The 21,219-nt window shown below is 38.2% G+C and overlaps 3 protein-coding genes across 3 annotated transcripts in view; all 3 read left to right on the forward strand.

The window, feature by feature from the left end:
- Positions 1–21,219, forward strand: part of LOC130215600 (zinc finger protein OZF-like) — a 110,730-nt gene that overhangs the window by 43,099 nt on the left and 46,412 nt on the right. The window lies entirely within an intron of this gene.
- On the forward strand, positions 335–6,259 carry LOC130215583 (gastrula zinc finger protein XlCGF57.1-like). Its single transcript, XM_056447426.1, has 2 exons — positions 335–443; positions 2,945–6,259. Exons 1-2 carry the CDS (start codon positions 389–391, stop codon positions 4,468–4,470), a joined length of 1,581 nt encoding a protein of 526 aa, XP_056303401.1. The 5' UTR covers positions 335–388; the 3' UTR covers positions 4,471–6,259.
- On the forward strand, positions 8,276–15,837 carry LOC130215581 (gastrula zinc finger protein XlCGF26.1). The gene is made up of 2 exons (XM_056447424.1): positions 8,276–8,381; positions 14,036–15,837. Exons 1-2 carry the CDS (start codon positions 8,327–8,329, stop codon positions 15,631–15,633), a joined length of 1,653 nt encoding a protein of 550 aa, XP_056303399.1. The 5' UTR covers positions 8,276–8,326; the 3' UTR covers positions 15,634–15,837.

Below are 21,219 nucleotides of genomic sequence, written 5' to 3' on the forward strand. Positions count from 1 at the left end.
CTGCAAACACTCAGTATGAAATGAGCTGATCTGCTGCTGGTGATCCTGAATGGCTGTTTAATGAGTGTTTTCAGTCTGAGGCTCATCAATATTATCAGAGCTGCTGAAATCCTCTTTATTTCATGTCAACAGTTTCTTTTTTTTTGCCTCATTTATTATACTGATGTCTTTAGATCTACAAACTGCCACATTATGTTAATTTTATTGGTATCAGCTGACTTGAGCAAATTACATAATCACATATTGTATCTCCTACAAGATTCAAAATCATAATATGTCTTATTTCCTTAATCAGTGTAAATGAATCAGATTTCTCTGTTTCTTCTTCTGAAGCTCTGCCGTCATCAGTGAAAGACAAAGACAGAGTTTATTGAAGGACAGTGAGAAGATGAGTGATCCAGAACCCTGCAGAATTAAACAGGAAGAGACTGAAGAACTAATAGGTTTGTGTTTATTCAGTACTCTTCAATAATGAGGCTGAAGAACAGTGAGGTTGTTAATATTTAAACACTTTATCAATTATAGTACTTTTTTTCCATATTAACGTTATAATTTTTACACCTCTCTTTGGTCTCGATAACCATATTTGTGGAATTGACCAAATGAAAATAAGTCTAATTGACTACACTACAGGTAAATTTTAGGTCAGACTAGTTAAATAAAGGTCTACTTCAAAATAGGTATTTAAATTGTTCACTTGAAGTTGCAATTGGAGGTCTTGGTAAAGGCTAGCGTTAGCCTGATAGTAATGCAAGCCTGATGTCCCACCCTGCAAATCACCATCCAAAGCCACACCTGCTGTTTGATAGGGTTTGAACTGTATTCACTAGTTCAGACTTAATTGGGATCATTACAGGGCATCGGTAAGAATGCACATAATCCAGGAGTCCAGTCAGAGGTATTTAATTGGTTAATTTGAATATGCACATATGTGTGTGTGTGTGTGTGGTTTCTACAATAAACACATAAATAATCAGTTTACAGTGACATGATAAATAAACATCAAATTACAGATGAAATATCAGAACAGAATATGTTGCTAAATAAATGTTTACATAATTACTGCACCCAATAAAGCATGTGGCTTCACACCACAATAGCTGCAAATTTCACTGACATCATTTAAATAGCACTACACAATGCAGATACTGTATATATGGTATAACACTCAAACATATTTGATACTTAGTTATCAACAACTCGTTAATACAACGTGCGTCGGCGCCTCGTGCACAAATGATAAACATTCCTTTGCTAGCATTAGCTCAATGCACATGCAGTGTGACATATGACACGTCCAACCGGCGAGTGCAAACTCTAAATAACAATGCAAGCATGGCAGGTTCATCAACATTTATGTTGGAATTTGGAAATAAACCTACTTTAAAAGTTACGCACACTCATAAGCTTGGCCGTGATACATCTGGCGACTCGAATGCCTCTCACGAGCCCTCTCACGAGTCCTCCGTAGCACTAAAGCGAAAATGCAAGTTGCGTCAGTCTCTGGGGGCGGGACTAAGGTATAGCAGTCGATCAATCATAAACTACTATTAAATCCCTAAACCTTTTCAACACCTACTGAATGCATGACATCACTACAATACATCACATACATATAGTCCAGATGGTAATTACATTGCTAAACCCTAAAAAGATAGATTGGTTGATGTTTAACAATTTATGAAAGTTGGCAGATTTTGACAGGAGGTAGGACAGCCTATTGCAGGGGTCGGAAACCTTTTTTCAGCTCCATTTCTGATTTTTTTTTGGCAAATGCATTTTTTTTTAAAAGCCATTGGGCATTTCGCTATCACTACTCATGAATGTTGTTTGAATTTACGTGTGCAAGATTACCATAGAACCATAGTCGTACATGCGCATTAGGCTTGGGTGGTAATATGGTATACTGCGGGATCTAAAAATAGCAGCGGTGTCTGTTTCAATACTGTTATACCATCATAAAAAAAACAATGCACTTAAATAGGAGACAGGTATTAACTATAATTTATTTAATGCCTAAAAATGCGTATGCGTGATTGTCAGCACGGGACAGTGTGGAGGAGAGATAGAGGTGAGGTAAGATGGCAAGTCGTGCACCATGTGACCTGGTCTTGAAAAAGAACACAACCTCTGCAGTTTAGCAGTACTTCGGGTTTCGACAAAGCGATCATGCCGTGCAGATCTCTAATACAAACAAGACAAACAGGTGACCGCGAACCTAAGGTCGCATATACGGTATTCAGTTTCTGAATGGTTTAGGCACAAGCCAACAGTTTGGTGATGCTGTCTGAGGCTTACATCATATTTTTTTTTATTATGCACGGTAATATCAGATACCAAGGTGAAATAGGGAGGAGGTTTGACGGAATCAAAATTTGGATACCGCCCAAGCCTAATGCGGATTGTTCAAAACATTCTTGTATTGCAAACTGAGTTCTTATTCATTTTGCTTTAAATAAATACAATAAAAATGGAATTGTAATTGTATTTTCAATGGGAATCTATTTCTAGTGACGATTTCTAGAGAAGGTTGTAATTTTTTAAACTGTAAAATATCATTGAAGGGAGACAGCTTGAGAGCCACATTTTTGGTCAAAGAGCCACATGTAGCTCGCAAGCCGTAGGTTCCCTACCACCGGCCTATTGTAACGTTTTGATTGAACAAAGTTTCCTGGTCCCACACCTTCCATGGAATATATATATATTTGGACTACTTCTATGGAGACTTTCAACCAGCATAACCTACATTGTTTCTAAAGACAATTAGCTTCTGCATCTTAAATATAAAAATGTCACATCTATGAAGGGGCCAAATCTGTTTTATTTTTTTGAGTGTGTAAATGTCATTAAGAGCACTGAAGTGATAATGTAATTTAAAAAATTGCTTAGTGCTCTGTCAGCTCCATCAAAAAGTTACAATTTAACTTATTTACTTCATTTTTAGATGTGATGTTGAAGGAGGAGAGCGAGGCTCTTAGTGAAGACGAGGAGAAACATCATGTCAAAAGTGAAGAAAAAACTCAGACAAAGGACAAACGCAATATTATACAGAGCAGAAAAAAGAAAAGAAAGGAAAACAAAGGAAAAGATTTGACCTGCTCTCAGTGTGGAAAGAGTTTCAGCCAGAAATATGTCCTCAAGGTTCACATGAGGATCCACACTGGAGAGAAACCTTACAAGTGTTCACACTGCGAAAAGAGATTCAAACGTTCAGGACACTTGAAAAGACATGAAATGATCCACACTGGAGAGAAACCACACAAGTGTGATCAGTGCGGCAAATTATTTTCCTGGCCTACAGATCTGACAAGACATCTTAGAGTTCATACAAAGGAGAAGCCTTATTCGTGTTCTGAGTGTGGAAAGAGTTTTTCTCAGTGGTCAATTTTAAATATACATCAGAAGTTCCACACTGGTGTGAGAGAGCATGTGTGCATTGACTGTGGGAAGAGTTTTACCAAAACTGGAGACTTGAAACGACACCATATGGTCCACACTGGAGAGAAACCATTCACATGCACTGAGTGTGGGATGAGTTTTAAACAATCAACAAACCTTAATAAACACATGCTAATCCACATGGTAAAGAACCCTTACAAGTGTTCACACTGTGACAAGAGATTCAGCCAGTTAAGACACATGAAAGCACATGAAATGATCCACACTGGAGAGAAAACACACACATGTGATCAATGCGGCAAAACATTTTTGAAGGCTTCAGATATGTTGGACCATCTTAGAGTTCATACAAATAAGAAGCCTTATTCATGTTCTGAGTGTGGAAAGAGTTTTACATATCAGTCAAATTTAAAAGTACATCAAATGTGGATTCACACTGACAAAGCATTCACACATAATTTGTGTGGGAAGAGTTGTAAGCAATCATCAAACCTTAAACACCAGCTGATCCACACTGGAGAGAAAACACACAAATGTGATCAATGCGGTAAAACATTTTTGAAAGCTTCTCATCTGACAGACCATCTTAAAGTTCATACAAATGACAAGCCTTATTCATGTCCTGTGTGTAAAATGAGCTTTAAACGTTCTCGAGATTTAAATTCTCATCAGCAGATCCACACTGATGTGAGAGCGTTTGTGTGCTTTGAGTGTGAGAAGAGTTTTATGAGAGCTCCAGACCTGAAACAACACATGAAGATCCACACTGGAGAGAAACCTTTCAAGTGTTCACACTGCGACAAAACATTCAGACATAGAGGACATCTGAAAACACATGAGAGTATTCACACTGGAGAGAAACCATACACATGTACTGAGTGTGGGACGAGTTTCAGAGCTTCATTTTCCCTTTATTTACACATGCTGCGCCACACTGGAGAGAAACCACATAAATGTGATCAATGCGGCAAAACATTTTTGAGGCTTTCAGATCTGAGGAAGCATTGTCTGGCTCACATAAAAGAGGAGCCGCATTCAAGTTCCTTGTTAGGAAAGAGTGAACATCAATGACATTTACCTTATCTTATTTAACTTAAACTGTATAGCCTGGAGATCCAGATAAGCAATCAATTAGTCTTTAATTTCATAGATGCAGCAGTCTCAGCATGGAACCCCAAAGCTTTCTCTCTACAGACACTTTCTCCAGCTATTCTGGGTGGATTTCAATGTGCTCCCAGGCAAGCAGAAGGACATAGTCCCTTCCAGCATGCCCTGGATTTTCTCTGGGACCTCTTCCCGGTGGGACAAGTCCAGAACAGCTCCCTTGGTAGGTGTCCAGGAGTCATTTGAAACCGATTTCCAAGCCACCACAGCTAGCCCTTCTTGATGTAAAAGAGCAATAACTCTACTCTGAGCTCCTCTTGGATGACAGATCTCCTTTCCCTAAGAGTGCTCCCTGCCACCCTGGAAATGAAGCTCATATCTGCCACTTGTATGCAAGATCTTGTCCTTTCAATCTTGCCCAAAAGGTCTTTGGTCTTGTTACTAAGATCTTTTCTTTTTGGCTCGTGGGAGTTCACCCGTGCAGTCCACATGTGCTTTGTGGACATGAAGAAGGCATTTGACCTGTGGAATTCAGCTGTGGAAGTATAGGGTACAAGACACTCTGTTAAGGGCTGCCAGGTCTTTGTGACCACAGCAGGAGTTCGCTTCCCAAATTGGGCTCTGGCTTTCTTCTGGTTGGTGGAAAGTCTATGTCCCAGGTAGAGTTCAATTATCTTGGGGTTTTGTTACCAAGTCAGGGAAGGATGGAAAGGAAGTTTGACAGACAGATTGGTGTAGTGGCAGCAGTAATGCAATCTATGTATGGTCTGTTGTGGTAAAGAAGGAGCTAAGCTGAAAGATGAAGCTCTTGATTTACAGGTCAAGCTACATTACTACCCTCATCCCATTTGGGTCATGAACAAAAGGTCTTTGGTCTTATTATCAAGATGTCCATTTGGTCATGACCCTAAGGTTTGAGAGTAGGAATGTAAATTTACTGGTAAATCACAGGCTTTGGCTTTCTGCTCAGCGCTTTCTTTCTTTACCATAACTACTGCTGCACTGATTTGTCTGTCAAACTCACATTTTATCCCTCCTTCACTCATAAACAAAACCTCAAGATACTTGAACTCTACCTGCACTGTCCTCCAACCAACCAGTCCAATATGAGAACCAAACTCCTGTGGTCATACAGACACAAAACAGCCTTTAACAGAGTGTCTTGTACCCCATACTTCCACAGCAGAATTACTGAGAGTGCCTCAAGAGACATGGTCAAATGCCTTTTTTATGTCCAAAAAGCACAGGTAGATTGGATGGACTAACTCCAACAAACCTAAGCACCTTCGTTGAACCCATTTGAGTTCAACAGCTCCCTACATCCACTATAAACAGTGTTGGTGAAGCACTGCTTTTTCTTCCTGAAGTTTCTGACAGTTTGCCAAATTTCTTTGAGGGCTGCACAATGGTCGTCTTCCCGGTCTTCCGTGGTCTCCCGAACTGTCCTCTTTTGATTTCGTGACCATCCAGGAAGGAACATGCCTGGCCAGTGGGTACTCATTAGGCGCATCAAAAGTCCCACACGCCAACCAGGCCTGGTAGGACTCCTTCTTGACCTCAACAACATCACCTACATTTTGGTGTCCACCACTGGGTTTGCAGAGTCAGGCAACAGAGGCCTTAGAGCTCCTTATGTCAACAATGGAGTTTGAGAACACGGGCCACTTGGTTTCACATCTCCAGCCTCTATTGCAATCTAGTCAAACCTCTTATCAAGTCTCTGAATCAATCACCCAGTCTTGTAGAAAGTGTTTTATTGGGGATTTATATATATATATATATATATATATATATATATATATATATATATATATATATATATATATATATATATATATATATATATATATATATATATTATATAATAGATTTTTCATGTAAATGCTACTGAAGATCATTACTCTTGACAAATATCATAATACGATGAAGTCCTGATTAATGGAAATGATCGCATTATTCACACTCATGTAGGCCTAGTCAGTGACACCAATATGTTTTACTCAAATTTGAACAGTAAACAACTCTGTAAAACAACATTTTTATGCCAGTACTTAAACATTAAGTGTGATGTTTCACTGTGTACAACCATTTTGCACCACTTAACATTAACAAACAAAGACTTTCATGATTTAAAAAAAGTAGGTCTCTGAAAATCTTTGTCTGTGCATTAAGTGTGTAAACACTTTTATCGAAGCTCAAGAACTGAAACTGCAGGAAAGGATTCAGACTAAAGAGAAACCGTAGCGTTTTTGGCCATTTGTTTAGTCTACTCAGACACGCAAACACAATTAGTTTGTGTGTAAAATGCTTAACCAGCCGCAGTTTTGAACATCATCCACAGTTTTGATAGCAATTTCATTGTAGGATTCAGATCAGCTTATAGATGGAGTTTCTCACCAAGCAACATTATCTGAAGCTTTTATTATTGTAGGCCTCCATCAGTTTGCCTCCTGACATGTTTCATATAATTAGGTAAAACATCAATACAAATCTTTTCTTTGTATAATGTTACATTTTTCACGTAAATGTTTATTGCCTGTAATTGTTCATTTGTTAGGTTGTTTAACTTTTTATAGGGTTTTTCAACATGTAAAATTTGTGCCTGTTCAGAAACTAAAAGCTTTACACATTCAATGATACACAATATATGTTTGTTGTGATTTCATTATATTTTATTTGCTTTATGCTGTTTTATTTTTAGATTTTTACTTTGTTAAAAATCGAGTTGTAATTAATTTAGGAAAATATAGTTTTAGACAAGTTATGTGTCAGCCATGAAGAGCATTTTAACAATGTTTCAAGTGCCTACTGCCTAATAAATGGTATTTCACCTCACATGTATTAGGATGGCTCTTTGTCTACATTAGCAAATGTTTTGGTCTGTCCGCGGTATTTTAATTCGGCGCGTTTTTATTATCTATTTTTTGTGATTAAATTTAGCGAGTTTTTGATGATCCGCCGTTGTTCCCGCCGCGTTGGGATGACGTCATCACCGACGCGTTCATTCAGCGTCGAGTCTTCAGAGCTGAGGTGAGTCTTTGACGCTTTTTCTCGTGTTTACACAACAATAAAACACACTTTACAGTTTATTAAAGCGACAATCTGCGACTAGTTTCTGCATTAAGTTCACCTCTATCTGTGTGTCTGCTGACCAAAACAATACAGCAGGCAGAGAGGAGCTCTGAGAGGAAGATATGACTCAAATATGAGTGTTTGTGTTTGTTATATCACACAGTATGATCTGTCAAGGGGAATAATGCGAATCTTCTGCGGCAGATATGTGAAGTTTGATGCAGAAAACATTCAGTGTATCATTTCTAGTCCTAATTTTCTAACCGGTTGAGATTTTCTAGTGTCTATGTATACATATATGTATACTTCATTAGTATTTTTTATATATATATATATATATATATATATATATATATATATATATATATATATATATATATATAGTAATTAGTTAATCATGTAAACACTCAGTATAAAACAATCTGATCTGCTACTGATTCTGAATGGCTGTTTAATGATTGTTTATAGTTTGAAGTTCACCAATATCATCAGAGCTGCTGAAATCCTCTTTATTTCATGTCAGTATTTTTCATGTCTTCAGATCTACAACTTGCCACCTTAAGTTAATGTTATTGTTATCACCTGACTTGAGTAAATCACATAATCACATATTTTATCACAAGATATAACATCATAACGTGTTTATTTCCTTAATCAGTGTAAATGAATCCGATTTGTCTGTTTCTTCTCCTGAAGCTCTGCTGTCATCAGTGAAAGACAAAGACAGAGTTTATTGAAGGACAGTGAGAAGATGAGTGATCCAGAACCCTGCAGAATTAAACAGGAAGAGACTGAAGAACTAATAGGTTTGTGTTTATTCATTACTCTTCAATAATGAGGCTGAAGATCAGACAGGTTCATCTGTAAGCACCTAATCAGTTTCAGTACTTTTTCTTATTATAATTTTATCCTAATAACGTTTGTTTATAATATGGGATCTGCCTAAATTAACTTTACAGCTCAAACTCTTTAATTTTTTGAGTCGAAAGGTGTCATTTTATAACAACATAAGTTTATAGGTTCATCAATGGAGCTATTCTGAGCTTTGACCGTGGTGCGCTAACAACTGTGTAAACGCAAATAATCACAACATTTATACTATTAGTAAAAAATGTGTATTTCTTCCACCAACACAGGATTCTGTCCATCACCACACATCCAGCAACCTAAAACATATCCCAACATTATTATATTTAAATAAGCAGTGGTTTTTAACATTGGAACTACCCGAATTCTTTAACAGCTAGAATTACCATAGCTGTCATTGAGCATTCTTAAATAAGACGTCATATTTACATTCAAAGCTTCTATTGAGATATTAAAATTAAACTTTAAATGTCTGTCATCACATTTAAGTCATCACCCTAAAAATCTTTTTGGTAATACAGACTATAAATGTATAATTAAACTGGTAGACCACCCGAGAATGTCCGCGACTTACTTTCATTTTCACTTTCTCGAGGAGTGGAGGAAGCTTTCTCAGAATAGAATATGCTGATTCGAAAGAATTATCTGGACTAAATTTATGTTTTTACAACAGAAATGTATGTTTTTGATAGCAGGAAGTTGCTAGGCAACAGAGGCATGCATATTTAAAGTAATGGGTAAAAGTAGCAGACAACTGAAATGCATGCGGCCATTTTGACTATGGTAGTTCTAGGTACAAATAATCATAACTCTTTTGTGCGTTGTAATTTTAAGAAAATAATGTTTGAAGGAAATATACACACACTTAGTTAAAGTCTGGGATTTGTGTGTTTTATTTTAACAGTAATAAAATTGCAAAAATTAAAAATGGTCAAAGTTACCGCCTAGGTAGCTCTAGTGTTAAATTTTCACTTTACAGGAATAGTATTATAGTTAGCCAGAGGTGAAGGCTAACCCCTGTGTAGATTGATCTCACAACAGATATTTGATCTAAATAGAAAATCCAATTTTAAAGGCTCAAGAAAGTCTTTGATACAGTGATAAGTTGATGGGAGGTGGTTAATGTGGCATTTGGTCAAAAGTGTGATACTGCAGATCCACTGATGATTTGTTCTGCGCATGCCCTGGTTCCTTTTGCATCAATTTTTGGTACAGTCTGTGTTACAAAATTATTTTGTGTTTTACCTTCAATTCATTCAGTGGAAGAAAGCAGTGTTGCTATAAATGTTTCTTCCTTGTAAATGAAGCTGCTATTACACCTTCAGATATCATTAAATTTTACAATACTTAATACTGAAGCAAAATGAATTAAAGTAAAAAAAAAAAACTAACAAAAACCTCTTACAATTATGGACAGGGAAAATGCAATAGAATAAAAATACACAAATAAAACAAACTGCTTTAAGCACATCAAGTCAAAGTATTTAATATAAAACTTTATTTATAGAGCTAAATTTATTATTTATACAAGTGTTGTACTGAAAATATAAAACAAAACAAGCAATATATAATAGTATATTGCTGCATTCACATCAGAAGCGTAAAGTGTGAGTGATTTACATGCTAAGTCAATGCAAAGACGCGAGATTTGCATGAATTTGCATGAATGAAGCGCCGCGAATTTAGCTTTTTGTGCGTAGTGTGCGAAAATGCTCGAGTTTAAAAATCTGAAGTTCAGTGAACATTCGCGCCGCGTTAACCAATCAGGAGCTTGCCCTTGTGGGGGCGTGATTATGATTTAGCGCCTGTTGTTAGTGTCCTGGGGGAAAATCCTCCTACCTACACCAACAACAGTTGATCATAATGGGCTCGGCTCAGTCAGAAGCACCGCTGAAAGCCTCCATCATCCAGGTTAAGTTTCTGGAGGAGTTGATGAACTCACAGAGCTGGCTGCACCTCTGAAAGTATCTAGTGGACTCAGACACGGCTCCAAATGCATCAACGCTGTTTTTCAGTGTTCATAAAGCACATAAACGCAGCTGTTTTCTCAATCAAATCCATGTTAGCCATTTAGCAACGAAGCTAGAGTAACTGGGCAGACAGAAGCCCTCATAGAGCTGGGTGCACCCGAAAGGATCTAGTGGACTCAGGCACGGCTCCAAACGTATCTATGTTGTTTTTCAGCCTTTATAAGGCACATAAACACAGCTATCCTCTCAATAAAATCCATGTTAGCCAATTCGCAATGAAGCTACAGTCACTGGGCAGACAGAAGTCCTGCCCATCTTGCGAATCTGCGTCTGTGGTTAAGTGAATTTTTGACGTACGAATGAAGCGAGTAAAATAAAATGTTAACGCGTCTATTTACACGCGAATAGCGCAATATATTTGCGCTTGCCGCGTCTGGTGTGAACACAGCATAATGGGCAGCGGGAAATTCTTTCAAAGTCTAGGACCTACCACAGTGAAGGCATGATCCCCTCCTAGCTTACTCCTTGTTTTTTTGTTTGTCTTTGTGTGTATATGCTATTTGTATCATATATACTATAAGAAAACATCCGCACTGTTAATGAAAATAAAAGCCTTTGAATATTATTCCAGTCACGTTTAGCTGCTAGATGTTAGTCAGATTATGTTGTTATGTTCCTTCTTAATGCCAACGATGTCAAAATTTATCTATAAAATGCTTTGTCATCAAACTTGTCATCGTAATCAAAGCAGACGACCTGATGGTTTACCCCTTTAGTGTTCATCAATGTGCAGAAGAAGGAGCAGTAACGGCTTCATTCCGGATGTCTTTCAGGGATGTAACTGTAGACCTTCTATTGTGTATAATGATATAGTGTAGTCCTATAATGTGCGCGTATGAGGCAGCCGCTGATTCTGAATTGTTTTAAATGTGTGCACATTATTTCCACTGTCTCAATTGCATGTCACGACCACGTGCGCTCTGTGTACATTATTATTAAAGCCAGGACACATATGTTATTATCCTCTGCAAATCATCTGTTCTTGTGTCATTTATTAAGTGCTACAGCAGGGCACCTCAAATTTAATACCTGAACGTTTAGATGATAGGCCATTACAAATGTATAAAAATAATTTTTTAATTAATTAAAACTATTAAAAAGCTGAGACTACGCTGAAGGAAAGGGAAAGTGATAAACATGAGTTGTATGATATTTTATTCAGAGTGAAATGTTAAAGTGTATTAGGCTACTCAATTCAACTGGACTTAATATTTTAAGGCCTTTAAACCATTTATTGGCTTAAAACAGTTCGAATTGTTGACTGACTAGTAGTTTATTTATCACGTTGGAATAAAGAGTTGACTAAATAACAGGGAAATTTATATTCTGTGGATACAAGAGCACTGAATCGAGTTAGTGGCGCCATCTAGCGGCAGTGTGTGGATCTGTCCCCACGTTGAAGTACAAAGTACTGTATAAATCTATTAAATAATACTTAGGTCACCAATAAACTGCTAAACATTGAAACTGATGAAACGAAAAATTCTACTTAAATTGTGTGACCAATATCAAATATTTATATAAAGAGTATTATTTATTATTATTTTTAGAAGTATTGTTTCTATTATTTATTTAAAAACACACGCACACACGCGCACATAACTTGCCTAATTACCCTAACCTTCCTAGTTAACCTAATTAAGCCTTTAAATGTCACTTTAAGCTGTATAGAAGTGTCTTGAACAATATCTAGTCTAATATTATTTACTGTCATCATGGCAAAGATAAAATAAATCAGTTATTAGAGAAGAGTTATTAAAACTATTATGATTAGAAATGTGTTGAACGAATCCTCTCTTCGTTAAACAGAAATTGGGGGAAAAAAATAAACGGGGGCTAATAATTGAGGGGGTTTAATAATTCTGATTAATAACTGTATGTATGTATGTATATATATATATATATTAGGGGTGTAACGGTTCACAAAAATCACGGTTGAAGATGGCTTTTCATTTCCCAGTCAGCGTTAATGTAATGTGCCGTTACAGTCAGGTAGCTTTGTGTGGCACGTGACGTCCAGCTGTCTGTTGTCAGATGCGTCGACCAACTCCTTCTCTATTTGGGCTTTTGTTTTTCTGTACAAAGCAGGAATTATTGTCTGGCTGAAATGGGCTCGCAAAGGAATAATGCAACGGGGCTCGATTACTTTTAGCATTTTCCTAAAACCCGAATTCTACCGAGTACGATCTCATATTCGCGGCTATAAATGTACCGATCGCCTCTGTGATTTTGTTTTTGGAGTGTGCGTGTTTCTATTTTTCGTCTAGTTCCACTTATTGACACATGAGGTGATGTCAGCGTAAATGAGTTGACATGTTAGAAGTATTGCAGCTGATGTAGCTTATTGTCGTGTAGCAGATGCGACATCCACCTCTCTCTTGTCATCACCCTCATAGCTTACAGGGAAACCAAAGTGCTCCCAAACGCCAGACCTGTTAGTTATAGGAGGATCCTCTATTTGAATGAATGTATGTGCTCCACACAGGTTTCTTCATCTCGTTTATATACACTATGAACAGCAGCTACACTAATTATTCTCTATTTCCTCCTGGGGATACTCATCCCGAGACCCTCAGACCACACAGCGCCACTGATTTGATCCAAGACAAGCGACGAGATGATCCCAAGGTTTCCATATCCTGGACCAGGCCGTATCCTGAGCAACTCACGTGGTGGTCATGGAGGAGTGGAGAACATGAGACTGATTCCTGTGACGCTCCAGGGACAGACGAGTCTCCGCTGAGGTCCAGCTTCCAGCACAACTGCACAAAACGTTTGGCCAGTGGAGAAATGGTCGTGCTCATCTGAGCCTGGTTCTCTCTAAGTTTCTTTCTTCACCTTTGCCAATTGGTGAAGTTTTTTCCTTGCCGCTGTCGCCACTGGCTTGCATGGTTCGGGATCTGTAGAGCTACTCATCGACGGATTTGCTCTTCAGTGTTTGAACCCTCAGTAGTGATTATTAAACCACACTGAACTGAGCTAAACTGAACTGAACTTAAACACTACAAACTGAACTACACTGTTTCAATTTACTATGATCTTCTATGTGAAGCTGCTTTGACACAATCTACATTGTAAAAGCGCTATACAAATAAAGGTGAAGTGAATTCAATTGAATATTTCTGGTCTGGTAATAGCATTAACGTCATTGTGCAACCAGCTAGCTCAGCACGTGCCTGACTGGAGTAGTGTTTAGATGCGAGCGGGGTAGTCAGCACTTTGCCTGTCACGTCGTTTGGGGTGCCTTGTTAAGCGTAGTAGCACTGAATGCATATTTTACACACTTTATTCTCTTTTATTTTTTCAAATATAAAAGTATTAGTCTGAATCGTTGGTTTGTAATGCGTACCAAACCGAAAGCCTCATACCAAATGGTTCAATACGAATACACATATCGTTACACCCTTAATATATATATATATATATATATATATATATAATATACATACAGTTGAAGTGCTGCAAGTCTTGTTATAGTACATGCTTTTAACTTTCATATGAAACTGAGCTTTGCAGAGGAATGAATGCGTACTGCTGTAAAATGTTATTTAATTCATTTTCAGATGTGGTGGTGATGGAGGAGAGTGAAGAACTGAGTGAAGATGAGGAGAAACATCATGTCAGAAGTGAAGAAGAAACTCAGACAAAGGACATTTTTTTAATGGAAGGAACAGCCAAATGTTTCACCTGCACTGTGTGTGGAAACAGTTTTAACCGAAAATATGCTCTCGAGCTTCACATGAGGATTCACAGCGGAGAGAAACCGTACAAGTGTTCACACTGCGACAAGAGATTCAATCAGTTAGGACACCTGAAAACACACAAGAGAATTCACACTGGAGAGAGGCCGTACACGTGTACTCAGTGTGGGAAGAGTTTCACTCAATCATCATCCTGTAATCAACACATGCTGATCCACACTGGAGAGAAACCACACCAATGTGATCAGTGCAGCAAAACATTTTCCAGGCTTTCAGAGCTGAAGGAGCATCTTCGAGTTCATACAAATGAGAAGCCGTATTCATGCTCTAAGTGTGGGAAGAGTTTTACACGACAGTCGAGTTTAAATGAACATCAGAAGATCCACACTGGTGTGAGAGAGTTTGTGTGCTTTGAGTGTGGGAAGAGTTTCATTAAATCTGCAGACTTGAAACGACACCAGATGATCCACACTGCAGAGAAACCATTCACCTGTGCTTTGTGTGGGATGAGTTTTAAACAATCATCACACCTTAACAAACACATGCTGAACCACGTTGTAGAGAACCCTTATAAGTGTTCACACTGCGACAAGAGATTCAGCCAGTTAAGACACATGAAAACACACGAGAAGGAGCATCTTGGAGTTCATACAAACGAGAAGCCTTATTCATGTTCTGAGTGTGAAAAGAGTTTTACTATGCTGTCAATTTTACATGAACATCAGAAGATCCACACTGGTGTTAGAAAGTTTGTGTGCGTTAAGTGTGAGAAGACTTTCATTACAGCTCGAGATTTAAAACGACACCAGATGATTCACACTGGAGAGAAACCTTTCACATGTACTCAGTGTGGGATAGGCTTTAAACAATCATCACACCTTACTAAGCACATGCTGATCCACACTGGAGAGAAACCACACAAATGTGATCAATGCGACAAAGCATTTTCAAGAGCTTCTCAGCTGAAGGACCATCTTAGATATCATTCGCAGGAGAAGCCTTACTCATGTCCTGTGTGTGGAAAGAGCTTTGCACGTTTACAAGTTTTAAATGCACATCAGAAGATCCACACTGGCGTGAGAGCGCATGCATGCTTTGAGTGTGAGAAGACTTTCGTTAGAGCTACAGACCTGAAACAACATCAGATGATCCACACCGGAGAGAAACCTTTCGTGTGTTCACACTGCAACAAAACATTCAGACATTCAGGACATCTGGTAGCACACGAGAGGATCCACACTGGAGAGAAACCATACTCGTGTACTCAGTGCGGGAAGAGTTTCAGAGTTTCATCATCCCGTAATGAACACATGATGCACCACACTGGAGAGAAACCACATAAATGTGATCAATGCGGTAAAACATTTTTGAGGCCTTCAGAGCTGAGGAAACATCTTACAGTTCATGAAAAGGAGGAGCCTTATTCATGTTCCTTGTTAGGATATAGTACACATCAATGAAATTCACCTACCTAAAAACTCTCCACTGTATTCACAGATTTATTAACGGGGCATGAGTGAACGTTAATTCACAATTGACGCTTCACTGCAGTTTGACAGGCTATCCACAAGGTCTGTACCTCCCGGTGCTGTCTGTCGTGTTTTCTGACAGGCTTCATAATAAAGTAGCAATAATAATTAACGTTAAAAAAAATGTCAAAACGTGCAATTTGCAACACAGACAGCAGGACTACACTGAGGAACTAATCTTTTCTTTTATTGGACTAGCACTGCCCACATAAAAATTAGCTAACATTACTTCTGACTTACGACCTGACAAAATAACCAATTGAGATGCCACCATGTCAGTTATGTTAAGCAATCAACTTTTTAATTATATTCAAGCGATCCAAATTGTGGTTCGTTCCAGTGTGGCAACCCCTGATGAATCAGGGACTAAGCCAAAGGAAAATGAATGATCCAAACTGGCCATCATTATACCTGTAGGCTATAGTTTCAATCTTTTTTTTCTTTCATTTTGAGTTACTCTCACATTCTGAATGTTTCATAAATACAAAAAAAAATTATGCCTAAAAATATTCACCAATTTTCAAGCACTTATCCGGGGCTGGATTACAATGGCAGCAGTCTCAGCAAGGAAACTTCCCTCTCCAGCTCTTCTGAGGGATTCCAATGTGTTCCCAGGCAAGCTGAGAGACATAGTCCCTCCTGCATGTCCTGAATTTTCCCTTGAGGCCTCTTCCTGGTGGGAAAAGCCTGGAAGAGTCCTCTAGATAGGTGTCCAAGAGGCATTCAGAACAGATGCTTAAGCAATCTCAGCTAGCACTTTTTGATGTAAAGAAACAATGGCTCTACTCTGGGCTCCTCCCGGGTGACAGAACTTCTTACCGTCTCTGGGTTACACCTTGCCCAAATCTCTAAGTATGTGCCTTGCTCCCCTGCAAAGGAAACTCATTTCAGCCAGTTGTATGCATGATCAAAGCTTTTGGCAATAGATGAGAGTTGGAACATAGATTGGCCTGTAAATCGGGAGCTTTGCCTTTCAGCTTAGCTCCTTCTTTGCAGTAAAGTGGTCGATGTACCAGTCTGTTGTGGTCAAGAAGAAGCTTGAGTGGAAAGAGAGCTGCATCAATTCATCTGTCAATCTCACGTTCCATTCTTCCCTCACTGATGAACAAAAACCCAAGATACTTGACCTTCACCATTGGAGGGCATTGACTCTCCTCCAAACTGGAGATGGCCAGAGATGGGAACCAAACTCATGCTGTGGTCATACAGCCCTTAACGGAGTGTCTTGTACCAAATATTTCCCACAGCAGAATTCCACAGAGTGCCTCAAGGGAACATGGTCAAATGCCCTTTTCATGTCCACAAAGAACATGTAGATTGGATGGGCAAACTCCTATGAACCTGAGCACCTTCGTTATCCCCGTTCCCAGTCGTGGTCAACATTTCCCCACTTCCACTATAAACAGTTTTGGTGAAGCACTGCTTGACCTTTCTGTGGTGCCAGACAGTTTACCAGAATCTCTTTGAGGCTGAACAGTGGACCTCTTCCATGGTCTCACAAACTCTTCTTTGGGCCAAGTTTTGGCATCCAGGAAGCAACACGGCTGGCCATTGTGTACTCATCAGCTGTATCGGGAGTCCTACTAGCCAACCAGGCCTGGTAGGACTCTATCAGCTTGAAGGCATCACCTACATTTTGGTGTCCACCACTGGGTTTGTGAATTGCCGCTAAGGCCCCGTTTACACTAATACGTGTTCGTTTTAAAACGCAGAAGTTTTGCTACGGGTACGGCATCTGTCCACACTGTGCTGGAGTTTTCGAGCACTGAAAATGGAGCGTTTTTGGAAATGATGAAGAAGCCGTTTTCATTCTAAAATGCTGCTGCTCCATCTCAATGTGGATATGGGAAGACGGAGACATCTGAAAAGGGAAGTGTGGCTGCAGACATTCGCGGACATCTGATTGGGGCTTTTCCCATAATGTTAAGAAGCCTACACACAGTTCAGTCCTGCATCCTCTCCTTGTAAGTTCAGACTTCGCAAGTTTGTTATGAAAAACAAACTCCCGAGGACATGTCGGGTAAATCTTCAAAGGGAAACGTGTACTTTCTAAGCTCATTCACATCACCCTGACTACGTTGTTTCACTTTCTTAACAATAAAATGAAAACCTGATATGAAGAACTGCCTATTTCCATTTTGATATTACCTTAACAGAAACCAAAATGTTGAGGCGTCGTGTAGCTGCATATTTATGAGTGTCATCTTCACTGTATGCATATTTATAACAAAACGGAGCCTATACCATTACTGCCTCCTTTCATTCTCATTGAAAATATGAAACATACCCTCACTTTCGCTGAATATCGTTTCAATAATCAATAATGGCCATTATAAAAGTATAACGTACAACAAGTTTATACAATTTAGGAAATGAAGGCAAGCAATCAGTCAATATGCACTATCAGTGTCTGCGATTACATTAATTAACATATTAACTTTGCGCTCAGCTAAAACGCGTTACCTGAAAACAAGTAATAGATTCACAAGATTTAAGTCGGAGAATATGTCGTTAGATATAGACAACAAATTGAATTAAATATCACGATTAACAAATATAGTAAGATTAGATCCATCATAGATCCTTGATGAACAGTCCGACGCGCACAGCTCTCCTATGGGTAGATGTGCTTAAAGCACGCTGCGGTGCATGCTAGAGTGTGTGAGAGGTCACGTAATGTTCCGTTTTTTAGCGGTGTAATGTAGTTGCAGAGTTGTTCAGAAACGCTGGGTGAAACGCCAGTGTGGACGCGGATCGTTTTCATTCTAAAACGTTTTTTTAAATCTTTGTGTAGTAAATGCTGGAGATTTAGCAGAAACGGCTTTATTGAAATTAAATTGTGCATAAAAATCATCTTCGAATAATTGGCCAGACCTGTACAAAAGTTTATTTTTTGCATTATGCAAATAAATTACAGTAGCCAATAACATCTACTCTTTCTGAGTCTGTGCTGTGCAGTTTGTGTGTAAAACTCTTAGATGAACCAGCCTTGGGACAAAAAACATCATCTTAAGCAGGGTATCTGCAGGGTCTTAAATATAAAAAATCTAATTTTAGGTCTTAAAAAGTCTTAAATCCACTAAAATATTGTGTTGTAAGTCTTAAATAATTTCAAACGGGTCTTTTTCCTATGTCCATGTACATATCCCCAATTTAGCCAACACCCACCCAATCACCAACAATCTATTTCAATAAAAGTTTTAGGAACGTTTATTTATCAACTCCATTTACCAATTAATATGGTTTAATTATCTTCCTTACAACAACATAAGTTTCTAATGTTTGTTAATGTTAAAAAACTTAGATTAACATCTTAAAACTTAGCATCGTAGATTTTCTGATGCATATAGAGGGACTTTTATTATTTACTCGCTCTCACTATGCAACCATAAGAATTATTAAAATATAGGTTACTATAAAATATACTGTTAAAATCCTACAGAAACACTTAGACTGATAAACAGAGGACACGGAGACATGCAGGGGCTTAAAATTGAAGGACAGGAAATCGAAACAAATGCAATATATTAAGGAGAACTTATCAGATCACATACACTGCAGATCGATAGGCCGCTTACAATGCATTCAGACGAAATATGTGTTGACCAAGACAAACAATCCTCAGCTCTAATCTAGTGTACACAAGTATAATCATTGGAATAACCAAAAAACATCGAGACAACGAGTTTTACTGTCATTCCGCTACATGTGTGGGCACACAGAGGAACAAAATGTCGACAGTGCTACATAAATTCATCATAAATACAAACACAACACTGGACACGAGCTATTTTAAATAACGTATGCATAACTAACATATCCGATTGCACATGATAGCATCCACATATATATATATTAGATAATACACATATAATACAAATATAGTGGGCTAACTTTAGTCAACTTTTGTTTTAATATCAAAATGAGCATGTGCTGTTCGGATTTGCTTCTGTTAATCTATTCAACGTCGATACATGATATACAACACGTTTGTTGTTCTTATTACTTTTTATTAGCTTAAAGCTGTTATTTCTTCCTTGTTATTCTTATTGTTACATTTTATTTGCCTTTATTAATCTGGGGTTGCCACAGCGGAATGAACTGCCAACTTATCCAGCATTTGTTTTACGCAGCGGATGCCCTTCCAGCTGCAACCCATCTCTGGGAAACATCCATTCACACTAACACGCTACGGACAATTTAGCCTACCCAATTCACCTGTTCCGCATGTCTTTGGACTGTGGGGGAAACTGGAGCACCCGGAGGAAACCCACGCGAATGCAGGGAGAACATGCAAACTCCACTCAGAAACGCCAACTGACGTTTCATACATTCAACTCGCACATGATTCATGTGTTGTTGTCTACATTAGCAATTGTTTTTTTTTATGTTTTGTTTTTTGACGATTCTCCGTTGTTCCCGCCTCGCCCGCCGTGATGACGTCAGCACCGACGCGTTCATTCAGCGCCGAGTCTTCAGGGCTGAGGTGAGTTGTTGACGCTTTTTCTCGTGTTTACACAACAATAAAACACACTTTACAGTTTATTAAAGCGACAATCTGTGACTAGTTTCTGCATTGAGTTCACCTCTATCTGTGTGTCTGTTGACCAAAACAATACAGCAGGCAGAGAGGAGCTCTGAGAAGACAATATGAGCTCAGTGTTTGTGTTTTTCTTTAACAGTCACAGGCTAAGTGCGTTTGAATATAACCGTCTGGAGTAATTATATAGTACAATCTGTAAACATAACATTAATGTGGTAGATATGTGAGTTTAAATGAAAAAAAAATATATTATTGGTTTGGGTTTTTGATAATTTGTTGTTTTTTTTACATGCCAAATCATAAATCTGTTAGCTGTTTGATTACTTTATTGTGTGTACGTACTTGCTAGGTTTCTATGCAAAAAAAGCTGGTAGTCAACTAGATTAGATTAATTGTGTTGTAAAATTTTTAGAGCAGCTGAAATATTTTAGTTGTAAGCTGCTCTTTTTGCTTCATCATACTGATGTCTTCTGACCTATTTCAAACTTATTTTTATTTGTGTCAGCTGACCTGAGCAAATTATGTTATTTTCTCACCTAGAAGATATAACACCATAATATGTGTCTATTTCTTCAATCAGTGTAAATGAATCAGATTTCTCTTTCTTCTCCTAAAGCTCTGCCGCCATCAGTGAAAGACAAAGACAGAGTTTATTGAAGGACAGTGAGAAGATGAGTGATCCAGAACCCTGCAGAATTAAACAGGAAGAGACTGAAGAACTAATAGGTTTGTGTTTATTCATTACTCTTCAATAATGAGGCTAATGAACAACTTCACTTTTAGTGAATAATGAAGCTATACAACAGTAAAGTTGTTCATATTTAAGCACATCAGTCGTTTTAGTTTTTCTTTTTTTTTTGCATTACTTTTTGTTTTAACAATTTATGTGTATAGACTTTGGGTCTTGCCTTAATTAACTTTACAGCACAAACACAGTTTTTTAAAATAAAAATTTAAACCGTAAAATGTGATTT

Source organism: Danio aesculapii, chromosome 22, assembly GCF_903798145.1.
Source record: "Danio aesculapii chromosome 22, fDanAes4.1, whole genome shotgun sequence".
Lineage (NCBI taxonomy): Eukaryota > Metazoa > Chordata > Actinopteri > Cypriniformes > Danionidae > Danio > Danio aesculapii.